The following is a 26,306-nucleotide window of genomic DNA, read 5'->3' as shown; positions in this document are numbered from 1 at the left end:
CTCTGAATTCATTTCATTTCTTTTGTGTCTTGTAAAAGTAACATTTCAGTCTGTGTGCATTTTACAAGACGAGTTAAAACATTGTATAATTCAGAAAGCAGCTTAAGCCTGCAGTTTTATTAATATTATTTATGAGCGTTGTACGCATGGAGTCACTTAAACTATTTCAGGTAATTGTGTCCACTTTTCCTAAATGGCACATGGTAGTTGGACACATGGGTAATTGAAGCCTGACAGGAAAAGCGTTCTGGATTGTGGCAGAAAATGTGCTACCAGTTTCCCCTCTGCAGACGCCTCTGTGCTCTGTGACTGAGCAAGGAGCTAACGACTAATGTGGGTTCTGTCAGGAAGGAAAATTGCTTTGAAATGCTCGCTGACAGCCAGATATTTCAATCATTTGTTTGTGTTAGTGGTCAGACATTATACAGGCGAGCCTGCGTGGTCTCTGCCATGCCGTCATGCCTTATTTATGATCACAAAAGTGTATTCAGCGTAGTTAATGCACCAGAACGTTCCAATAGCAATAGAACCGTTTTTTTTACCCTAAAAATGCATTTTTAATCCGTCTAACGATAAGAATGTGACAAAATAACAATAATGTTGGCTTTAAGATGATTTACGAGGAATTAACAGAGTTTACAATCTAGCACTGTTGTGTAATTCTTTTGCTTGTGAAATACGAGCTCAAAAAACCTGTTTTCTGTAATCGGTCACCCGGTGTCACAGGCTTCCTTTCCTTATTCGCTCTGATGTATGGAATTTTAAGCACATTGTTTCGACAAGGAAGCCCTTAAGCCTAATTTTATCAGCAAGGTCATCATGAGAGAACCCTGTCTTAGGTTTCAATCGTACCTAGCTGACAATCTGACAGAACAAATGACTTTTGCTTAAAAGAGAGCAAACCTGACTGCTGCTCTGGCCCACACTTCCTAATCACGTCTCCGGCCTCACCGCTCTCACCGGTTCTCTAAGCATGTGATACACTGCTATCTAAGCAAAATGGTGTAAGGTATTAAAGAAATGCAGATGACCGAAAATTCACTCAGCAGACCTGGGAAGATTTTAGTTTTGTCAGAGTCAAACATAAAATGCAGGTTAACATGCTTAACAGGGGATTAATAACAATAAAAAAAAAAAAGTTAAAAAGATAATAAAATGAATTAGGGACATAATATAAGCAATAATATAAATAAGTCCCTAAGAAACCGGATGAGAATTAATAATGATAAGAAAACAATAAAAAAAAAAGGCACTTAGAAACATTAAGAAAAATTAGTAAATATAAACATAAAACCCAAATAAAAAATAGAGGTGAACAAGAAAAATAAAAATAAATGTGTAAAATATGTAAAATAAGCAATATTTAATAATTAAATAAGCAGAAGATTGACCCAGATGCATGAAAAAAACCATAAACCTGACAAAGACAAATTAAATGAATGATATAAATAAGTAGTATTGATATACAGTATAAATAAAAATGTTTATTGTACCTGAACACTATGTCAAATGTGCATGATGAATCTGTGCTCTGTCTGGTGTAACGTCTTTATTTGTGAACCATGTGTTAGGATTCGATTATCCTTTGATTGGGTGCATTCAGCGTGGAAAGAGTGTTTGTTCCGGCACTTAGAATCTCCACCTCCACCTCCATGCTGTGTGGAGAAGGTCAGACTGGTTTGAGTGGCATCTAAAGCCTGGGTCATGGGCTGAGGCCTGGGGGTGTTTGAGTGTCTGCTGTCACCCTGAATGAGCCTGGTAACCCCCTCAGTGCACTCTCCAGCTGATGCAGACATGCTATTGGAGCTTCTGATTCCCATCAGCTTGTCATCATCCTCTTCACTAGCCTTTAGTCAATGTGTCTATCGCACGCCACACCTAGGGTGACTCTAGGAGTATCAGAAATTATCGCATTCTACATTACCAAATCAAATTCTTACAATGACGCCAAAGGATGCTGAGTTTCCCTGAAAAAGGTGAACTAAAATGTTGAATAGATGACCAGATAGTAAAGATTAATGCATGTCTCATTGTTTTTAAGTTTATCATATATTTCAGCTTAATTATTCTCTTGCCATAAAAAAAAGTCAGTCTTTTAGAGACAAAAGACGGATGTCTTCATTTAGCAAACTTGGTAGTTCAGTAAGTAGACGTCATTACTTAAATGTGCTAAATGTTGCGAAGGCTAATTAAGATAACAGTAATGAATGTACACTTTAATTTAGATAAGAGTATCGGACATCCTTGTTCGGAGAAAAAAAATTTATTATCCGTTACACTTTCTTCTCCTCTTGTTCAAACTTACCACAGAGCGAAACTTAAACGGTGAGAAAGCGCTTAGTTTTTTCTTTGATACAAAAAAATTCAATTTTATTCAATGAAAAGCTTCACTTTTTTATCTGGAATGATTGTAAATGGGAAAAAAAATCAATTGACCAAATAAAGTAAGTTAGAACTAATAATTATACATTATAACCTAGTGTAGTGGGTGATGCAAAGAACGAAACTAATAAAAAGTTTAAGAGTGCAGAAAAAAGTTGACGAGGAGTCGTTGCATTAGCTAAATTGCTCAGCTGTGTTCATGTTCAGTTCATCCTCTCTTCAGCATGAGACTTTAAGACAATAGAAGTGCACCATGACCCATTTCTTTCTAGGCAAAGACAGTCCTCTCTCAGCGAAATTCATTAGCCAGGAGCAAACAAGAGCACTACACACAACACTCAAACAGGAACACAATCTCACCAATGCATTATTCAACACCACAGCAGAGTATATCTTGCCTTTTAGTAATTAGGAAAGGAGGATGGCTTGTCGTGACTGGTTCATCCCACACTTACTAACAAGCCATTCGAAACCACATATAAATAACACTCATGTGTAGTATGACGTAAATTGAAGTAAAAAAAAGCGCATGCCAGTGGATAATATAATTTGTTCGATATTTCGCATTGAAGATTTTTGCCTTTTATAATTTCAAATCCTCTTCAGTAGAGAGTGATCATATTAATCTTCTTTCTATAGGAAGAGTGTGTGCCCCTCGGTTCTTGCACAGTGAGTCGAGGTTGGAGCTCTTGGGTGCTGAGGATGTTTTGTAACTATGGGAGATCAGCCAGTCCAGAGACAACCACTTTTAGAGCCCTTCTTCAATCCATTACACGGAGACACACACACACACACACACACACACACACACACACACACACACACACACACACACACACACACACACACACACACACACACATACACGCACTGCCAGCTTTCGCCTGACATTCCAACTACTTGAAGCAGAAATGCCGTGAGAAAAAGGTAGCAAGTAATTGTTAATTATAATTCAGTAAATTAACCGAATACAATGCCAAACATTTAACTTAGCAAGTCAATATACTTAAATATAGTCTTGATCTGGTATTTCTTGATATAATATTACTATAAAAGTAAATATTTTACTTTACAGTATTTATAGTTAGACTAATTTTTAGGTTGAGGTTTGAAAGCTAATATCTATACGAACCTAATAATGCATATATAAGACATTATTTGATAACATTGTTAGGAGTGAATTTCTAGTTTCACCACCAATAAAGACGATATGTAATAAAGATATGTCAACTTTGATCAGTTTTATTTATGTGAAGACATTCCTTGTACGTTATTTATTGTCCTGTCAGTTCATATACTGTATACAATTCAAATTTACAAAAAATGCTTTTTTGACTTTGAACTGACCTTGTCCTCACACAACATTAGTACTTTCTTGCAATTTTGTTGACATTTACAGCTTGAAGGCATTGTTGAGGAGAAGTAATTAGCTTTTGACAACATTGTGTTTCAATTTTGGCCCAATCCTCTGGGCAATTCATCACAAGGCTTGGTACTTGGCCCCCTCCTTTTCTCTCTCTATACCCACTCTATTTGTGAAGTCATATCCTCACATCGGTTTTCTTACCATTGCTATGCTGATGACACTCATCTAATCTTTCCTTTCCCTCCCTCAAAACAGCAAAACAGAATAACTGGTCATCCCAGGTGATTCATCTCCAGGTCAAGATCTCCGAATATCTCTTCATGACTCTTTGCTCTCCCCTTCAGCCACTGCTCACTGCTTGGGGTAACTATGGACAATCAACTGTCCTTCTCCTCACACGTTGCTAATGTGGCTCGTTCTTGTCGATTTCTTTTCTACAGCCGAAAGATTAGACCATTTCTAGGGTTCTAAAACTATTCTGTATATGTACCGTATTTTTCGGACTATAAGCCACTACTTTTTCCCCACGTTTTGAACCCCGCGGCTTAAACAACAAAGCGGCTAATTTATGGATTTTTCCTGGGTTTTTCCCGGTTTCACAAACTTCAAGCCATAAAAATGAGCGACATAACATTAGACCAATGAAATTTCCGAACGGAAACGAAAAAACACACCTCACCTGTGTTTTGAGCTGCACGGCATCGGGAGAAAAAACTTCCGAGGAAGGACACGGAAGACAGTAAACAATGACTTTTTTGGTAGACTACTGTTTAGATACAAGCCGTTGTAAAGCATTGAGTCTGAGTCATGGGATAGCTCGCTAACTCCAGTTGCAACAGAAATCATATGAGCACAGACAGGTTTCCAAAACTCTTGCTTTTTTATTTTTTCTTCTTATTTATGTTTAAAATAAAAATCTTTGTCAAATTCAGTGGGTGCGGCTTATATATGGGTATTACATATATAGTCCAGTAATTACGGTAGTATTATACAGTATTAGCATCATGCATTACAGTATAGGTTTCAAATATACAAAAGTATAGCATGGTTTTGCAAGGAACCTTTAGCCATCACTTGATTGCACAAGACTGCATGGAGCCTCTGGAAATGGAGGATTGACAGTTTTGTTGGGAAAGTTCTCTCTAACAATGAATAAGTCTTTTCTCAGACTGGCACCGGAGCACATGCTGGCAACACCAACTCTATGCTACGTAATGTGGCATGAGCTTCTGGTTGACTATCAAAGGGACAGCTCAGTGTGTGTGAGCGAGTCTCTGGCCCTGATGAGAAGTGCCAACGGAAGCTGTCTTATTCACTCACTGCATTCCTCTCTTCCACTGAGCCACTATCCATGGAGAAAATGTTTCTAGTTATCAACACTGCAATCAGAGAGATGTGTGTGCGGGTGTGTGTGTGTTAGCACTCTTACTCTTCTGGTTAAGAGGGCTTTTGGCAGTCAGGCATGAGCCAGGATAGTGATACATGTGTCCATGCTGATCGTTCCTCCATTCTCTAAATGCTATTGTTTTGTTTCAAGCCAAATTCCAGCGCTTTCTCCTGTGTAGTCATTTAGTCTTCCATAAGATTTTGTTGATATTTCATGGTGAGTGCTTTCCAAGTAAAAAGCAAGTGGGATCATAGCTGCCAGCTTACCCAGGTTAAGTAGGCTGACATATATGCTTGTCATTCAGCATTCATCTAATTAACAGTCCCAAATGCCATGTTTAATTTGGACATGCTTTTATGCTACTAGGCCATTAGCAGATACTGAATCAGATTAAAATGAATGTTTCTGCTTCCGTTTTTTTATTTTTTTATTTCTCATATCACCTAAGACAAAAAAAAACAGCTTTAGTGCATGTAGGGCTAAAAACATACATGTAAAGGTAGAGAGTTTTACACAGAGCCGATAAATGAGCTCAATTAATAAGTTAAGAGGCTTTTTTTCTGTTGCAATTAAAATCATACAAGAGATCACTCGGAACATAACCGAGATCACCTTGCTCTCAGAACTGTAGTGTTGGTCTGCCCTCAAATAAAATAGTTGTGTTTTCAATTGTAAGTGTGTTCACATGTATAACGTTAAACTTGGTGCAGATACGAACACACCAATCACACTCATACAGAACATCTTAATGCAGTGGTCAAAGTCCAGTTTGTAAATGTCGTAAATAAACTGACCCATGACATGCAAACTAAGCCATAGGGCAGTGGTGTAATGCTGTACAATTGATGTGTGCTGGATATCTGCACCAAAAAGAAATATATTGTCTGTTTTGTATAAAATGGTTTAAATCATTTATTTAGCCTTAATGTTCAGGTTGTTTTTGTGATTTCTGTGCATATTGTGCATTTTTAGGTACTTGTCCTCTTGACAAGCTATTTTTGCTTTTTGATTTATTCAATTATGTCCAGTATGGAACCAATTTGAACCAAATCGATCATAAAACAAATACAAATTTCTTTGATTTAGATTCAAATTGAAAATAGGTTGCAAATGCATCATAAAAAAAAAAAAAAAACAGCTTATTACATTCCTGCTCTGTGTGCAAGCATCCATATCTCTTGATAAGCTGAACTTCAAACACCTGTTTGAGTTGAGATGAAATCTTGAGATGAGATGTTTTTTCTTTCTTGATCCTCCCCCTCACTTGATTGCCATATTTCTGTGCATGAGTCAACACCTGGCCTGACCGGCCTCAAAGGCATGCTGAGTTGAACATCTCCTCCCCCCATCAAGCAGTAAATTAAAGCAAGGTGCATTTTCCTTCTGTCTGATTAGCAGCGAATTGGTGGTGTCTGTCTCCCTGAAGGCACGGCGAGGTGACACAGGAGTACTGAAAGGAACAGGATGTGTGTATTAGTATGCATACTGACACAAAGCCTATAGCAAAAAGGGGAAAATGATAGGCATCAGAACAATTCAGCAGGCTTTTAGAGAGGGTATTCTTTGTCTGTAATAAAGCTATTATAGAAATTTATTAGACCGCCTACTCCAAAAATGCTACATCCAGTATAGAAAGGTTAGCATTAAATAATGCAGATATGGTGTACACTGCACTGTACACATGTGTGACATAATATGTGAGTTGGATTGGTCTGAGACGGCAAAGCAGCTGTATGGCATTCCTGACTATTTTTATTCTCTATAAAGAATGGAGAAAATGTGAAAATGAAGACAGAAGAGCCCAGTAAAACTCTACCCAACCCCCTATGCCTTTCCACTCTCTCTCTCTCTCTCTCTCTCTCTCTCTCTCTCTCTCTCTCTCTCTCTCTCTCTCTCTCTCTCTCTCTCTCTCTCTCGATCTCTCGCTCTCTCTCTCAGCTAGATGTGATCTGCTGTTGAAAGACAGGGTTTGTAGGAATGTGCCAAAAGGCACCCCAGCTGTACTTGTCTATAACTCAGCACTGCCTCTACAAACACAATCACTTTTAATTAGTATATAATTTGGCTCATTTTTCTCTTACTGTCTGTTAATTTTCAACATTTTACTCTTACTTATCCATTACACTCATAATAGCTGGGGAGGGAAGTGATTATTGGATACTAGATTGTTCACACACGTTTAAAATCAGGAACTTAAAGTCCATGTTTTATGCATGTTTGTTATGAATTTAGCCGATTCATACACCTGCATTTATTGACTGATAGGGACATCTAGGGACATCTAAGGACATTTGATCAAAGAGTTTGGGGCCCTTTGAATCCAACAAACTGAAATCCTAATGTTTTAATACATATACATAAACAATACATGCATTCTAAACCATTATATGGTTCTGAGCAAGATTTGGAACTTTGTACCAAGGCTCATGTACGGTATTTCACATAATAGACAAAGTTTTGTCTATATTATAAAGCATTTACATGCTTTATAAATGTGGACTCAGATTGGGTTTTTATAGGATGCAATCAAAAAGTCACGTAGGTTGGAAGTTTCTTGTGTTCACAAGCAAGCATTCTGAAACAAACATGAAATTAAGACCTTTGTTAGTTACAAAAAGGCCTGAGGTGGTTTGTAATATTTGTACATACGATCGATTTATTTGGATCATATTTACTACCTGTATTACTACTACTTCTCCTACCCCTGCCCTGATTAGGCCACACCCATTTTAAGATAAATACAACAAATATAAATATTTGTAGCACTGTATAGGTACACATAATGACACAATTGTGTCACACATCACATGTAATTTACTGTATTTACTCTTTTTTATTTTTTGTTTGCCTTTGGTTGGGGGAAATTAATGATTTACTCCTGTTTTGCCACTGATAAGGGGCCCATTGTCTACTGTTGGACTCGTTATTCATTTTCAGAATGACCCAGCTTATTGTGCTTTTTTGATTTTAGCTCCTCGTAACATGAGTAGAGCTGTGGAACACATATTACAAATTTAACACTCTTTCCATAAGAGTCTATAGAAATCTACATCCATATAATAAACACAAAAAGTCTCAAAACCAGACATTAAACATGTTTCCAGATTACAGACCTCAGTCTACCACTTCACTGTCATTAGAAAGTGGAACAATGCTGTTCATCTGTGGGAAAGCCAATTGTTTATGCCAGCACCTGGTAAAAATCACTCTGTGTCTTCTTCTTTTCCAGTCCAGCACTGCCAGAGTCCTGTGCTTTTTTTTTGTGCGTCTCTTTTATTTTACCCAATAAAGTTGCATGAGGTTATTTAGGATTGTTGAGGTAAAGAAAACACTAAACTATAAAAGCTGTACCTAGTCAGATCTGCAGGTTGAGAGCCCTAGACAAGAACAAAAAAGACATTACATAAGACATATAGTCCTTCTTTTTATGGTTCTAAAGAAACTGTAGACTTCTTACAATTGAGTCTTGACTTCTTACTATTTTTTTTTTTTTTTGAAGTTAGAATCATCCTTATATGTCTAAAAAAGACTTCTGTTGCTGTGTTAGATTATTTTGCAAATTATGATCTAACATTATGGTCTTGATTACAAATTTTGTGTGCTAAAACAGTATATGCAAGTGTTACTGAGAGTTAAATTTAGACAAGCCACACTTTATTTAATAGGATTAATGTTAGTTTAGGATTTCACTATACTGACATGCAGCATTAGCAGCGTTCAGCAATAAAATGGGATATATTTTCTCTCCATCTGCTTACAGTAAACATAATAGTGTTTTGTTTGAAAGCTTACTTATTCCTTGTTCTAGTTTTCCTATCAAAGAGCTGTTTTACATACCAGCTTTCCTCTACTCGTCTGATATTCGGTCCAAACTATTATTTTGGTTTTTGCCTTTAACAATAAATACTGTAAAATATATAAAAGTTACAGTAGTTTGATATATAAAATCTACCATGTAAAAACAAATATAGGATGGTCACATGCGGTCACAGAAAATCAATAATGTGCATCTATGAACATTTGGCTAAAATGTTTAGGAATCTCTGCCCTACTTTAAAAGTAATTTTATAATGTATGCTTTTTTCAATATTAAATTCATTCTTAATTTGTCTGGTTCAGAAGGTGTAACTTATGTCTTGGGCAGTAGATTGCAATGTCTATATTAATGTGTTCATTAAAATATTTTATTATTTGCGTTGACTTACACAGGGACTTGCATCGGCGGTGCGCCACATAAATGATGTGCCATTGGCAGGAAAGTTGTGTGCATGGAGATATTTATTTAGCATCTTTGGAAGGCATCTTTTGCATCAGTGCTTTGCAATAGCTAGATGGTAAAGTCCTCATTATTTTACAAAAAAAAAAATGATAGACACAACAGCATTATCACTTACAATGATTACAGCTGTAAACAGTAATTCCCTTACCAAAGTACAATGCCACCTGATATGCTATCAACAATTATTCACTTCATTATTCTTGAGAAATCACAGTGCCTGCATTCACATCTAATAGTTTATGGCACATATCCAACATCAACCATGTCCAACTGGTGATCAAAGTCTTTAGGCAGTTCTCCTCTATGCAGTTTTAAAGGAATTTAATGAGATGGCCAGCCTTGCATCAGTTCCTGCCAAATAGTAATCTCAACTCGTTTACCTTTACTCAGCATTCTTTCTTTGAATTTTGTATTTTTAGCATTGACCTGATTTACCAATGTGGTTCTATTCAGCAAAGTACACAAAGAGCTACTGGTGCACATTTTCGCTTTTGGAAGAATCATTTCTTCACAAATGACTTATTTAAACACGACTACTAGACATAATCACTCAGCTGAGGTAGGAATTGTAAATGTCCATGGATGCAGTAAGGAAGGATGTTGGTTTATAGTAATACATAAGACAGAAGAGTGTTTGTAACACCCAGCTTTCATCCCTGTGGGCACTTTCACTTTAATGCGAATGGGGGAAGGTAGGAGCACAAGCGTTTTGGCTTCGGTAAAGTTTATTGTTATGTCTACTTTGGAAGGTGTTACCTTACATGCTGGGTACTGGGGAACATTCAGTTGCTCAGCTCTTTCCCGCTGTCTTATATGAACAGTTTCTCTCACTTGGCGTCTATGTTTGAATGATCCAAGGTCTAAGCTAGAAAAGTGTAGGAAAGAAGTGTCAAAACTGCAGCTTGAGAACTGTAAGATATTTCTGCACAATTACAGCAAAAATTAATCCAATTTAACTGAAATTATGTAGAATGATCATCTTTTAACTTTGGGACAAAACACTAAATAGCACTAAAGAACACTTGAAACTATTAAAGTTACAACAATCATTTTTTGATGATTCAATATAGAACACTTTCAACACTTGAATAAATTTATTAAATTTAATCCTTTTCCTTAAACTGGAATCAAATAAAACAAATACTCAACACCACCTCCGCAACAATAACAAAAAAACCTATGTCCACTGCCTTAGTGTAAAATTAGGTGGAGGTTAAAGCCTTCTTAAATCATGCCATGTCATATATGCTTGAAAAACACGTTATGTCAGATTATGGGTCATTATCACATACACGTCAATGTCCTTTATAAAGCTTACACATGAAATCACACTGTATTACTCAAAATATTATTTTTATACATCAAAGAAAGAAAATCTCAGCATCTGAATAACCTGCATTAATTCACCTGTGGTTATGACAAAATATATTTTAATGACTATTTTGGTGACAATTTCCAGCATACCTTGATTTGAACAGTATTATTTAAAGTAGGCCCATTTGGTTTTGGTTTGTTTTATGGTGTCTGTGGCTAAGAAACACAAATGTAAACCTTCACTTCTGAATGCTTTAATGAAGTTTTTTTTAGACGGGCAAAGCATACATGTCATTGTTTACATTTTGACGTAAGACAGTCTTGAGGACTTGAATAAATAAAGCCTGTGACTGACGCATTTCAGGACTTTGCACTATTTAGACATTATTTAATTTCCTAGTTTATGTAATGCCCACATTCCCAGTGCCAAAGCTGGAGCAAGCGTTTAAACAAATAACATTTAAAAAAATATAATTAATAAATTGTATGTTTATGATTCAGCAAAAACAATAAAAAAGTGTGTTAGTGCGTTCTAAATTATATTATTTCTACAGTGGCGTCACACAGTTTAGGTAAAAAAAATGTGTCAAAGTGATGTAATTTTAAAATAATTCATTTTTGGGATACATGCTATTCATTGTATTCTTCTTCTTCTTCTTATGATTATTATTAGCATCATTATAATTATTGTTACTATTATTATTATTAATAATGATAAAAATTATTATTAATACTACTACTACTACTACTACTACTACTACTACTAATAATAATAATAATAATAATAATAATAATAAACCAATAATTGTCAGTAACTAATTAATACAATAAATAATACTAACTATGATAATAAATATATAATAATAGTTTTGTGAAAGAAAGACACATTTATTAATTGATTAAGAAACATTTTATTTATTATTACTGTAATATTGATTAATGCTTAGGGTTTTAAGTGTGAAACAGTGATGTAAATATGTAGTCACATTTATTAACATATTGCAATTTATATTTTAATCATTTTGTCACAATTATGGTTTTATAATCAAACTGCCTTTTGGGTGATCATTTTCAGGATGTTTGTATGTATGCATTAATCTTTAATAATCATTAATATGTTGATGCTGTGTAGATAGTCTACTGTCTGTGTATTGAGAGTGTGTATGAAAAGTATCAATGCAATATTGGTTAAAAAAATAAAAAGGAAGAAAACCAATAAAACTGAGCAAAGCCAGTGTGTGGAGAGTAAATCTGAATACTTAATAATATGCATCTTATTGGAATATTACCAAACAGACTCGCTAAGCTGTATTCAATTACATGTGCCATCTGGAAGATGCCCTCAATATGTGAGATTTATTCATAAAAATACTGTTTGAAATACCTGAAAATAATTGCAGTCAGATTTTTGGCCTCCTGAATGTCCTGCACTGATGTGGCAAAGATCACACTCATGGGTTTTTGAATAAATGACTCGATGGGCTATGATTTCACTTGAACTGTAGGAAGGGTGGGACCTGCGCAGGCAGGAGAGCACATTGCCCCGAGTAATTTATTCATAGCATTATGGTTTTTCACTTTATTTTGCCATCTATATTTTATTACAAGAGAGAAAATGACTCATAGTGTGCAGGGAATGTGTTCATTAATACTGCATACTAGGCTTGGCCAGGCTTTTGCAGTGAAAAGTTTATGGGGAAATCTCTTATTGTCATTGTGGCCACATGGATTAAAAATAGAAGGTGATCCTCGAGGCATGTGCACAAGTTATATATTATTCACATACATCTCATCCTCATATATTTTTCCATTTAAGAGATTCTTTTTTTATATATATATGAAACTGTCATAAAGGAGGTCCATTTTAGCATATCAAACAAAGAATATAGAACTGAAAGGAAACAAAACAATACACAGGAAGGGACATTACTGTGTTATTAGGTGCTGTGGCTTTTCTTGGCAAACTCAGAAGGATGTGGTGGAGATTAAGGTCTGGCAGAGGAAAGGTACACACCTTATCTCTCTTAAATCCACACCATTTTGCTTTTTGAGGATGGCTGATGCTTCTACAGCTGGAATCTATCAGAGCGGGAATTATGCTTTGTTCGTGTCTGGAGAAAGCCAGTGCATCTGTCCTGATTGTAGAGAGAGAAACACAATATCCGTGGCCATGAGGAATCAGGCACTCCATCTCTAGTTCCTGTAGTGACAGCAGGTGGAACCGTTGCTTCTCACTTTCTCTCACGATACCATGATTATTTCAATTATGTTTGGTGTATATTTTTTGCCTACAAGAAACAACTATCTTTAAGGCAGAAGTCCTAAAGGTCCGAGTGGGCTTTTGTTTAATATCTGAACTCAACACACATTTGCAAGCTTATTTTCCCTAAACAGAATGTCACTTCTTCACCCAAACATTCAATGGTTTAAGTGGGTGGGCTAGTGGGCTACATTCAGGCAGATGAAGAATGGAGGAGGCAGGGCATAGAGGAAGTGAGTAGGTATGGGCATATGGCTCTGTATGAGACTCTGTATGAGACCCTATATTGTGTCTATAGGTGTATATACAGTGGGGGGGTTATGTGTGGGTTGGCATTGAATACATTGGCTGAGTAAGTGCTGAGTGGGTTCCTATTGCCCTCAATGATCTCCAATTTAAATCAAGACCAGCCCTTGCATTTTAGTATTAAGAGGCTTGGAACTAGTCCCCGAGAGTGATTTTTTAAAGGTCAAGTGTTTTTTTGTTTAGTATACCTGCTGATGGAGAGTTCAGACTACATGCAGACATCATGATAAAAGGAAAAAGAAAAATTCATGGCCTTATATAAGTAGTTTTACTTTTATAGACGTGAAAGAGAGAGAACATGAGAAGCAGAGAGAGAAAAAGATAAAGAAACAGACAGACATATGAACATATGCAGAGAGAGTGATGCATATTAATTAGTAGTAATAGCCATCGGTACTGGATTTCATTAGCTGTTTAATGTGTCTGCTGTACATTTTGTTTAGACAGGATTTGTTGGCAAGAATGAGTTTTGACAGGGCTGTAAAAATGAAATAAAACATCACAGTTATATGAAGTACACTGTAGAGGAGATGAGGCAAGGTGAGATGTGAGGGAAGCATTAAAAACCTCCAAACCAGCTAACAGAATGATTGCTTTCTCTAAATAATTATGTGCACATTTTTGTCTTAGCTAATATAAATATATTGCCATAGTTAAACTCTGTCGTGGACATGGCAGCATGGGAATCAGATCAGCTTTCAAGAGATTTTTATCCATATTCCTATAAACACTGTTTTCTATTTATCTGTGTAAATACCAGGGAAAAGGGAGAATAAAAACAAAAACACTACAAAAAGCCTATTCACAGCTCATTTTGTGATATGAACAAAACGCTATCAGTGGATTAAAGGGATCAGACCAGTTTACTCTGCAAGGATAATGAGCATTTCTTTTATCTTAGCCTTAGCCACATAGTTTAAGCCTTTCCTCTCTGCTGAATGTGCAAAGCCACACTAGTCTGGATTTCCATATCTAAGAGGGTTTTCAGGTGGAATTAGCTCTGGCTTGCCCTTAACACTTAAAAGAACTTAACAGTTAACAAGTGTACACACACACACGCACGCACGCACGCACGCACGCACGCACGCACGCACACACACACACGCACACACACACACACACACACACACACACACACACACACACACACACACACACTTTGGCCAAATGTTCCTGGATTACCAAGTACAGACCATAAATCCCACAGAAAAAAAAAAAAAGAAAAAAAAAAAGAAATTTAACAAAAAATGGGATCATCGTTATTACAATTCTAATTATAGCCAAATGATTTAAAAAACAGAATCACAGAATTTCTGATGAAAAAACTATATTGTCTGTCTGACTGCTTAATGGCAATGTGACCAACTAGAAAGTAGTGAGAATGAAAGAGCTATGCTTTTGCACCATTGCTTTGTTGAGTCATAAATGTTCTGTGATTTGTGTTCCTGTATTTCCCATGTTTCAAGCAGCATGGTGAATGTGCAAAGAGGCAAAATGTGCTATGAATCAGCAAGTTTAAAAAGCCACACTAATCATCAGGGCAGTGCACATATTACAAATGGCTTGATTTTATAATTTAAATTTGAATTAAACTGAGCCTCCTCTAATTGAACACTCGACTTTCAATGTGCAGATTATTACCATTTAGGATAAGAATTGAAAATGATGTTTGGTAAATTATTAAGACTAGACTAACTTATATGTTTCAACAACACATTGCCTCGAACTTTTATAAGGAATGAGCAATAAAAAACGTTGTTCACCATTAAAAATAATTAAAATAGAACTGTTTACCATCAACTCACAGAATTGAGATAAAATGTATAATTATATACTGTTTTGCTGACACTCAGGCATTGAATCACTTGTGGTCGGGGTAAAAGGGGTGCTGACATTAGCAGGTATTGTAATACCAACCAGAAACAAATAGCAGAAATGTTTTAGATATTTCTTAACTAAAAACACCCAACCAACCAACCAACCAACCAACCAACCAACCAACCAATCAACCAGCCAACGAATGAAATAACCAACCAACCAACCAACCAACAAACCAAACCAAACCACTAACAAACTAACTAAAGAAACAAACAAAACAAACAAACAAAAAGGCAATTTACCAATCCAACAAATGAAGTGCCACTCAATCAACCATCCAACCAATCAGACAGTCTTCTAGCCTGGCAACTCTTAGCAAAAATCTAACTCTGAATTAACATAATCTGAGATTAATATTTCCCAGATTATTGTGCTAAATAAGCCATTGCTATTTATTAATAGTTTTATTAGCCAATATGTAATGCTGGGCTGTATGTCGCATTGAAGGTGAAAAAGTTTGGAGGTGATGTCTAGTTTATGATTATATTTATGCATGTCTATGTACACACATTTGTGCACAACACAAGAGCTTCAGTAGTAACGTAAACAGTAAATCTGTTACTGATTTGTATCATTTAATGTATCATGCATTCAAATACACCTTTGGCAATGAGTAGTCACATTTACTCAGCATATGTGGAATGGGTGATTAAATGACTTGTCTTTTAGACTGAAATCAATAACTAGACACTAGACACAGATGGTATTACTTATTTCTATTTTTGATCATTGATCATTCGAACACACAGACACGTCGACCTTTTCTGAAGAAATACACTTTTAACCAAAAAAAACCCTTTGTTCTCATGTTTTCTGTGATTTTTAGCTCCTTCACATCCTGTATACAATATCACTGTAGGCAAAGCAGGTCAACCCTAGAAGATACACACACAGAAATCCTAGTGATGGTCATCTGATCACAGAGCAACAGCATTTCTGGGAACAGACTTGGATGGGCTGTGTGACGCCTTTCTGCCTCGGAGACAGCCTACTGCTTTAATATAACTAATGTAATGTTATAGGCCTGGGGTCAGGGGCAAGGATGGTTATGTAGACTCCTTTTAGTCAGTCAGCACCTTATTTAAGTCTCATGAGTGAATACAAGCTGTTATTACGTGTAATTGCTGGTGAACAATAACTCATTTGTGGCTTCATTTGGTCAATGGAGGGACACAGAAGGCAGCTTGAGAGCAGAAGATGCTGCATCATGCTATATTAAAGTCAATGATATGATTGAGCAGTAATATGAATGGATAAATCAGTGAATTCAGGTAAAGAAACGTTTTGGAAAATGTGGAAAAATTAGATACATAGTGTACCACTACTGTAGTAGCGTTCAAAGAGTTTCATTCATAATTTACCACACATCAAGAAGTTACACATATCGCCATTATTATTTATGTATTTATTTTCAAAATTAGGGGGTGATTTCTACCATGTGGATTCAATTCACTTCAGAATTCCTATTAGCACTAATATGGTCAAATGTTTGTGGACGCCTGACTATAATATTCCTCTGTGCTTTTTGAACATCCCATTCCACATTTACCTTTCATTTGCTGTTATAATAAACTCTAGTTTTCAGTAAAGATGTCACTAGATTTGGAGGGTGATTGTGGAGATTTGTGCTCATTTAGCCACAAGGGTGTAAGTAAAGTCAGCAGTGTTGGGCAGTAACGCGTTACCGGTAACGCGTTACTTTTGACAGTAACTAATACTGTAACGCGTTACTTTTAAAAATAAAGTAACTTCGTTACCGTTACTGTATGGTGCGTTACCTGTTCCTTTCTTAAATAAATAAATTTTGGCTGAAGTGTAGACTACAGTCTAACCTGCTTACAGCAGCGACGCATTGTAGGATTAGTGGATGAACCACTGTAAACACGAAGAAGACGCATTGTAGGATTGGTGGATGAACCTCTGTAAACACGAAGAAGACGCACTGTGGGCGTGTCTCTATTTATTCAGGTCTGTGCGGCAGTAATGGCGAGTCGAGGCGAGAGCAAGACGAGTTTCTCAAAGTGGAGATATGCTCATTATTTCACTTTAGTTGAGCATAAAGGCAAAAACTTTTAAGTCAAATGTAAGCTGTGTCTTTCTGGTTCGAAGCTCTGTGTTCAAGTCAGTTTTGTGTTTGTAGACCATAACGCATAAAAGGGCATTAATGGGAACATAAAGAAGGTTCTTTAAAAAACTAAAAAGTTACTTTTAACAGTAACGCATTACTTTTTGGTGTAAGTAATCAACAAAGTAACGGAGTTACTTTTTAAATGAAGAAACGAGTAACTGTATCTAGTTACTATTTTTTAGTAACGAGCACAACACTGAAAGTCAGATACTGAGATGAGGAGGCCTGGGGTGCAGTCAGCATTCCAATTTATCCCAAAAGTGTTCAATAGGGTTGAGGTCAGAGTGCTATAGCAGGTCATTCATAATCTTTCACTCCAACCCATGTACACCACATCTTCATTGAGTGTGCTTCTTGCACAGGGGCATTGCCATGCTGGTTTGAGTCTCCTAGTTCAAGTAAATGAAAAATGTAATGTGTAGTCTGTTTCTTTCCAGGAGACAGATTTTTATAACAGAATAATAAAAAACACAAAAGGGTATAAAATCAGATGTCCCAATACTTTTGGCAATATTTATGCAGCAGCTCCCTAAAGACTGCACAGTTACTGTATGTGCCAATACTGGTCCTTTCTTTCAGTCTTCCAGCTTAGCTTTAATCAGTGTTATCCAGTAAAGTGCAGAGTGCAAAGTAGAAATCGTTAATCCTTTACACCATATAGACATGAATATATACCTTCTGCCATTAATTTTATTAACTGAATCTTTTCTAGCAGAAATGATAGCTGTGAGTTTAGGCTAGGTAGGCAGGCTAGCTAGCTAGCTTAATAAAAGTTTTATGCTGTAAACATCTCCCTAAGTAACTATATTTTAAAATAAAAATGATGACTTCATTGCTTTATTAAACATTAAAGTATGGCAGTTCTTTTGAAACCTCAGATAAACACATTAGCGCTGATTAGCACAAGAAGCATTTAACCTTGGCAAATAAGCATGATTTTTGTGGTATGAAAGCTCTTACATATTTGTTCAAGGATTTAGTCATTATTTGGCATTGGGTAATTCTTCAGATTGCATCTGGACACAGAGAGCGAGTGAAAATCCGCTCATCGCTCTACAGTGAATAAAATGTTTTTTGTTCTGTCTTTAAGTATATTTTGTCACCTCTTTTGTTCTGTTTTTTTTATTTTTATTTATTTATTTTTTAAGCACTCCACTAATTTCTTTTTTTTATTACACAGTTTATTTTTTATTGCAATGTAATGAATAGTAAAGGGAACAAATATTTTATTTATTTTGAATATTCTACAAATAATTATATTTGTTTTTGTACTTTTATGGTGCATTTTCTTGGTTATCTTTTTACGCATAATTGCTATATATATTTTTTTTGTTTGATAGTTTTTTTGCTATTTAGATAGATAGATAGATAGATAGATAGATAGATAGATAGATAGATAGATAGATAGATAGATAGATAGATAGATAGATAGATAGATAGATAGATAGATAGATAGAAATCCTGGTTTGACAGTCGATTTTGACTTTAACAAAAACTTTAACAGTTTCCCTCTGACCAACAAATCAGAGGACTGAAAACTGATGACCTTATTCTGGGCCAGCTGAAATCAGATTAGTTAAAAAAACAGACCCGTTGATAATACTCTCTATAGAAAAAGGGACAGCAGGACAGACTTTGAAGGCCCTGGGCAGATTAGATTGACATGGCAGCACATAAAGGCTGAAATCTGATTGGACAAAAAATCTAACATCCACATACACGTACTGGAAGCAATGCAGCCAAGAGAAACACTACAAAATGAAGAGAATAAACTGTTAGGAATAAATGAATACAATTTCATGGAACAAATATTAGAATTTAGGTTGTAAATGTAGTTCAGTGCTTCTGATAGTGTTTACCGCCCGTCACTGATATATATATATATATATATATATATATATATATATATATATATATATATATATATATATATATATATATATATATATATATATATATAGTGGAACCCACTTATCTCGACCTCGGGAATCCGCGATGCGCTTTGGGAAGAAAAGAGCAGCCGTTGAGAGAGTGCAGGTGGGAATCAAGATTTTCATGGCTCATTTTAATCCCAACAGCTTTTGTAATAACAAAAAACAAAAAACTGTCAAAAAGTATTCTTATATTCACAGCTTGGTAAAGCCCATTGAGTCAATTTTTGCAAAGACATAAGTGTTGTCACCTTGTCATATGAGCTTCACCTGTGATTAATAATGAATCAATTAGGTCTCAGGTGTGTATAAAAAGAACCCCAGTACACTAGACCTTCACATCAACTGCAACTAGACCTCTGTACACATGCCTAAGATTCACCCTGAGACTAAAGTTTTGATTATCAAGAGGACAAGACCAGATCCACTGCTTATGTGGCAGACACCTTCAATGTGTCTCAGCGTCAAGTACAGAGGATAAAAACAAAGATTTGAAGAGACTGGAGATGTTTTTGACAAGCCCAGGTGAGGCAGACCCCGCAAGACAACTGCTCGAGAGGGCCGTTTGTTGGCTCAAAATCCAAGGCCAGCCCATTTTTTACTGCAGCAGAGCTCCACGAGACCTGGTCACCTGAAGTCTCTGTGTCAACCAGAACAGTTTGTCGGATTCTGTCTCGAAATGGCCTCCATGGTCGAATCAGTGCCCAAAAGCCAGCACTAAACAAAAGACAATTGAAAAACCGTTGCCAAGGCCCACAGCCTGCTAAAAGTATGGACGCTGGAAAAGTGGCAGAAGGTGGATTTTTCAGATGAATCTTCTGTTGAATTACACCACAGTCGCCGCAAATATTGCAGGAGACCTACTGGAGCCCGCATTGATCCAAGATTCACCCAGAATACAATGAAGTTTGGAAAAATCATGGTCTTGGGTTACATGCAGTATGGGGGTGTGCGAGAGATCTGCAGGGTGGAAGGCAACATCAATAGTCTAAAATACCAAGAAATCTTAGCTACCTCTTATATTCCCAACCATCTAAGAGGCCAAATTCTGCAGCAGGATGGTGCTCCCTCGCATACTTCCATCTCCACATCAAAGTTCCAAGCTCCAGGATTGGCCAGCCCAGTCACCAGACATTAACATCATTGAGCATATGTGGGGTAGGATGAAAGAGAAATCATGGAAGACGAAAGCAAAGAATATTGATGAATTCTGGGAGGCATGCAAGACTGCTTTCTTTGCTATTCCTGATGACTTCATCAATAAATTGTATGAATCCTTGCCAAACCGCATGGTTGCAGTCCTCGAAGCTCATGAAAGTCATACAAGATAATAAATTTGGATCTCACAGCACCAATATTTAATTTGCTGACATATTTTTGTATTTGCAGTAAATTTGTTCAATTTCTGTATAGGCGACAAAACTTTTGTCATGCCAAAATTTGACCTTTCTGTCTTGATTAAATGATAAATCTTTTTTCACTGAAACTAATTTATTTCAGTGCATTAAACATCATTTGGGAGGGTTTTAGCTTTTCATATGAGCTATTTCTAACACCAATTGATTAATTAAAAGTCAGGTTAATAGCAGGTGCTTCTACAAAATAGATAAGCGACAAGTCTTTTGTCAGGGAATGTATATATATATATATATATATATATATATATATATATATGTAATTGTGAATCTACAATTGTATACACATATCTACAAAATATACAGAATGTATTAGAGTTGCATGATGATTACAAGCAGGAAAAAAAAAAAAAAATAATAATAATCAGTAAAACAAACACAACCTGGAGCTCAAACAGTCAAAACAATGGAAATGATCGTGGACTTCAGGAGAAATCCCCCAGCACTCCTCCCACTCACCATCATGAACAGCACTACAGTGGGACAGTAATATTGACTCCACTAAAAAGGCCCAGCAGAGGTTGTACATCCTTTGCCAACTGAGGAAATTCAACCTGCCACAGGAGCTGCTGAAACAATTCTACTCAGCCTTTATTGAGTCTGTCCTGTGTAGATCTATAATTGTCTGGTTTGGTTCAGCAACAAAATCAGACATCAAGAAGCTACAGTGGACGGTCAGGACTGCTGAGAGGAATTATTGGTGCCCCACTGCCCAATCTCCAAGATCTTTACTCATCCAGAGTGGAGAAAAGGGCTAAGAAAATCACTTTGGACACCACACACCCAGCCCACTCTCTCTTCGAACTGTTGCCTTCTGGTCAGCACTACAAAACATCGTCCATCAGAACAGCCAGGCACAAAAACAGTTTTTTCCTGCAGGCTATACTCAGCATGAACAATTAAAATATTCATAACCACACATCGTCCATCATAACTGACACATTTGTACATAGAATCCAAATGCTCTATTTGTAAACTGAACTCTAAATAACATCTGTACATTTATTTAACAACACTTTAACTCTGTATATACTGCATTATTTAACTGTCTGGTTTACTATTCTGTTACATATTTTCTGTACTTTTCCCACACTGGAAGCTCCTGAAGCCAAGTCAAATTCCTTGTGTTTAAGCATACTTGGTAATAAAGCAATTTCTGATTCTGATGATTCTGATTCTGAAACATCAGCATCGTAAGGGTTCATACATATTCCTCATTTAAATATGTCCTTGTAGATGTGCTATGTTGAGCATAATTGTATGATGGTTATTTATATGGTGTAAATTTTGTTAAAGCCTCTATGCTTTGTTAAACACAAACGGGTAAATGTTTGCTGACTCTTAGTAAAAAAAGGAAATCTATATTTGGTTTGTGAATTGTCTATTTTTGCTTGTTTCTCACTTCCTTGTTCCACAAATGGGGCCTCCATATTTCATCATGATGGTGATGCTGATGATACAAAAAAAGTAAAACTTCATACTGCAAACCTAACTTTCTTAAACTGCTTTCTGTTTAATAGAAATACAGAAACAAACTCACACTTTAAGGAAGTCTATGTCTTTTGTATTAGTGTTAATAATTATTAAAACCAATTTCTGTCTTTCAGTGCTTTTCTATGACACACACCACACATTACACACATGCACAAAGCTGTTGGCTCTCGAGGGAGCTGCTGTTTGCTAGTAACTGTGTGATGTTTACAGTCTTCTGTCTTGCTCTATGCTCTTCTAGAGCGCACTGCTGAAGGATCGATGCTGTCAATAGCACATGCATTTAGAAGTGTTCAAGTGTCACACCATATTAAAACCCAATTACTCAAGTATTCCTGCAGCACTCGGGCACTGCCAAATGGAAATATGAGGAGGAAACTGCTGACCTGGAGGTCAGGATCAGTGTGCTATAGTTCGCTCCACTGGGAGAAAAAAAACCTGCAAGTTTTTAGCTTGGAGTGTACAACTAAGGTAGTCTGTGTGACTTACTGTCTTGTGCTGTTTGTCTATAAGCTGTTAATCTGCTATCACTGTGACAAATGTGTTAACTATCAGTCAAGCACAATGATAGCAGTGAGAGTGCAGCTCACTTTTCACTTTCTCTCTCTTAGAAAATAAAAAATAAATAAATAACCCCCCCAAAAAAAAAATATCAGATATATCAGATATATATAGATATATATAGATATCAGGATAACAAGACAATCCTCTCTTCCTCTCACTTCTCCTTGCTGTCTTCACCTCTTGCATAGATCAGGCTAAAAATAAGTGTCTGGTGTGAGGGTTTAGCTGAGCTGAGCAGAAGGAGCTGTGTCTGGGTAAGTCCTGAAGCAGTGCAAGGTGACAGAACACAAGTGAACATAATTGTTGGTTCAAATTATCATGGATTTATTTAGAAGCCAAAAACTTGAGTGCACTTGAATAACAATTGTAGAGTTGCAGTTTTGTGCAAAAAAAGTTATTTGTTTATTTTTGCAATAATTGTTCTCTACAATATAGTGGTGGCATGATGGTTGTGTGTGCGGTGCTGTGTACACCTTTTATCTTTATTTGACATGACTATGTTGTTGGTAATGAGATTACAGCTCATCATTTCCCAGTACCGATTTGTGCTTATTTTCCTCTACTGCTTCATCGTTTTTTTAAACACAGAATCAGCAGATTTCTTTTTCCAACCCTATTTTTACCACAATTATTTCAATTCCTACTAATTATCTTCCTTACCAACAACTGCCAGTCATGGAGCGTTGAGACATGTGATTCTTCTGAAATACATTAAGCCAGCTGTGAATCTACTCTTTGCCCTCTACCACATACATGAACTCATAGACATCCACTAATGGTTGACATTGCAGTGATTGACAGGAGAGACAAAAACATTTTAAATTACATTCATGGCATTTGGGTTTTATCTGAAGCAACTTACAACTATCAGCTAATGGTTAAGGGTCTTGTACAAGGACCCAGCAGTGTGGTGTTGGGATTTGAACTCACAACCTCTGATTAGAACCACTGAGCTACCACTTCCATTCCATCATTCCTTCCACTTAAAGAACATGGGAAATATTACACTTATGGCTCCCAGCCACGATCTCCTGAAGAAACTTTTTTTCTTTTATGCCACAGTTGTTTTATTTATTGGTGGACTATTCATAATCTAGCAGAGGTGAAACCAAGGTGTTTAAAAACTCCAGCAATGCTGCTGAACTAATGACCATTTTAGTGTTGCTGCTGTGTGAGAGAGAGAGAGAAAGAAAGAAAGAAAGAAAGAAAGAAAGAAAGAAAGAAAGAAAGAAAGAAAGAAAGAAAGAAAGAAAGAAAGAGAATAATGTAAGATACAGAAAGTAAGGTTGAATAAATAAGTAGTCCAGGTATTAACTAAACAAAAAGAATAAGTGGGAGATGGACAGAGTGTGTGCATGTGAGTGTGTGTGCACTCAGATGGGTGGAGGATCTGTTGTGTCAGGCGGAAAAAAGAGAAATCTACCTACAGGATCCTCTCCTCCCAGCCCGTCCCCCTTCCCCCTGCTCTATCCCTCCCTCTCTTGCTCACTTGGCCAGGCTTTCTCACTTGGCTTCACTCTCTCTTCGACTACGTACACTGTGGACTTGTGTGTACTGAGCTTCACAGGGCAGATCATGTGCATGTGTGAGTGTTAGGGAGCTGGTGGAAGTGCTTTAGAGCTCCAGTGAGCTTAAGTTTACTTTTGTCTTAGTGTGCTTTCAGCTGAGGTTCTGCTTTAACACAGATCAGTACAAAAGAGGGGGAAAGAGAACAAGGCAGGGGGACCAAATAGATAAACAGCCTAAAAGCTTATAAAAGACATCACACACACAGGCACACACTTATTCTAAAGTGTGTTGAGAACCAATACCGGTGGTCAAATTGTTTTTTTTTTTTTTTCTCTTGCCTGGACTGACCATTTTACCAAGAGGGATGTGACCATTGTGTGCTTTACACCCTGACTCTACACACATCCATACACCTGCTCCATTCTCAGGTGCTGCTCTGAAGATCTGGACCCCTGTTAATAACTGTGTATCTTGTGGATCATGATGGACTACGTTTTGGGGATGGCGGTGCTGCTGTGTGGGCTCTGGACGCCGCTGAGAGGAGCTGATGCTCAGCGTGCCAAAAGCAACGTGCCCCGACTCAAACTCTCCTACAAAGGTGAGGGCTCTTAATGTCCACTCCTGCTGATGCTGCCTGTCTGTGTCCTGCTGGTCTGCCCAGACTGTTGCTGATGTATAAATCCATCTTTCAGGTGAAAAGGTGACTCAATTGGTTGGTTTGATATTGAATTCATTGCTTTTCATATCATGAAGGGAAGAAAAGGAAATTGCACAGCTGAATTCTCATATAATAGTTTGCTGAAGTAGCATTTACAGTGGAATAAATATTAGAATTACTTTATTAAAATCTATTAGAATTAGTAATATTACTAGTGTGTATATATATATATATATATATATATATATATATATATATATATATATATATATATATATATATATATATACGCACTCGTAATATTAGCATTTGAAATGTCAGAGTTTCCCCTCAAAACCAGACAAATGAACTTTTCTTGGATGTCGATCCTTGGAATTGTATTCTATTGTTCAACTTTCACATTCTCTCTGGAAATAAACTGTGTAGAAGCAAGTAAAAAGTCCGGGGTGCGCGTTAATTTCTTTCCACATGTTCAGTCAGTACGGTGAAGCGCAGCTGAAAGCGTTTTAATAACACATGAACTGATATCCAAGGATTACGATGCATGCAAATTTAATAGATGCCCAGGTACATGTGTGCTGTGTGTGAAAAATGTGTGGGATACAATGAACAGAACTGTAGACTGATGGGAATGCTTGAAGTGCACTCTGGGTTGTATTTTGCATGCATAATTCAGCCCTGATTACTTTCCATGAGCTCTTGGGTACAGTATGCCAGTCCTTGTGTTTTTCTCTTTTACCTTGATCTGTTCTTCGGCAACATTCTACATGCAGCGTAGATAACTGGCAGGTTCTGTCACGGTTTATTTAAATTACATGTCATTATCACACAGAATATGCCAATTACATGAGAGAAACGGTTCTCTTTTTTACATCTACGTTAAGGTCTGCTGTCTCTTTCTGGTGTTGGACATGTGTGACGAGCTTTTAACTACAGCGTGGATGACTAATTGGGGGATTTCTTTTGTTTCTGTGGTAATACAGGGTATGATTTAATGACGTTGAACGACTTTTTTTCTGGTCCTCTGTCATGGGTGAGCAAAATGTCTGGAGACATGAAAAGAGGGATAGATAGATAGATAGATAGATAGATAGATAGATAGATAGATAGATAGATAGATAGATAGATAGATAGATAGATAGATAGATAGATAGATAGATAGATAGATAGATAGATAGATAGATAGATAGATAGATAGATAGATAGATGAAAATAAAGAGAAATCAGAGGCAGTCTGATTGTAAAGACAGTAAGAAGAGTAAAGATAATTGTCATCATTGTTGCTGTCAGGTTTTTTTTACAGTAGTTATGCTGACAGCTCCTCATTATCTTGGTAGTGGAAAAATCTTTTTACACTCTATAAAGCTCTACAGCTGACAGTGGTTGTTAAAACTGATAGCTCTAAAACCTGTGTGTGTGTGTGTGTGTGTGTGTGTGT

The 26,306-nt window shown here is 36.6% G+C and overlaps 1 protein-coding gene and 1 long non-coding RNA gene across 2 annotated transcripts in view; one reads left to right on the top strand and one right to left on the bottom strand.

Annotated features, from left to right (window-relative positions):
- LOC310731864 overlaps positions 1-26,306 on the bottom strand; it is a 307,021-nt gene that overhangs the window by 261,375 nt on the left and 19,340 nt on the right. The gene's annotated exons all lie outside the window — the stretch shown is intronic.
- The window catches only part of sema3ab (sema domain, immunoglobulin domain (Ig), short basic domain, secreted, (semaphorin) 3Ab), a 34,578-nt gene continuing 32,472 nt past the window's right edge, over positions 24,201-26,306 (top strand). Inside the window, exon 1 of the mRNA XM_083551770.1 lies at positions 24,201-24,808. Within this exon, the coding sequence (XP_083407896.1) occupies positions 24,691-24,808 (118 nt within the window). The 5' untranslated portion in view covers positions 24,201-24,690. The remainder of the gene's footprint in view (positions 24,809-26,306) is intronic.

This window comes from Silurus aristotelis (genome assembly GCF_946808225.1).
Source record: "Silurus aristotelis genome assembly, chromosome: 10".
NCBI classification, from domain to species: domain Eukaryota; kingdom Metazoa; phylum Chordata; class Actinopteri; order Siluriformes; family Siluridae; genus Silurus; species Silurus aristotelis.
Note: the sequence above shows the minus strand (reverse complement) of the source record. Positions and strands in the feature narration are given on the sequence as shown.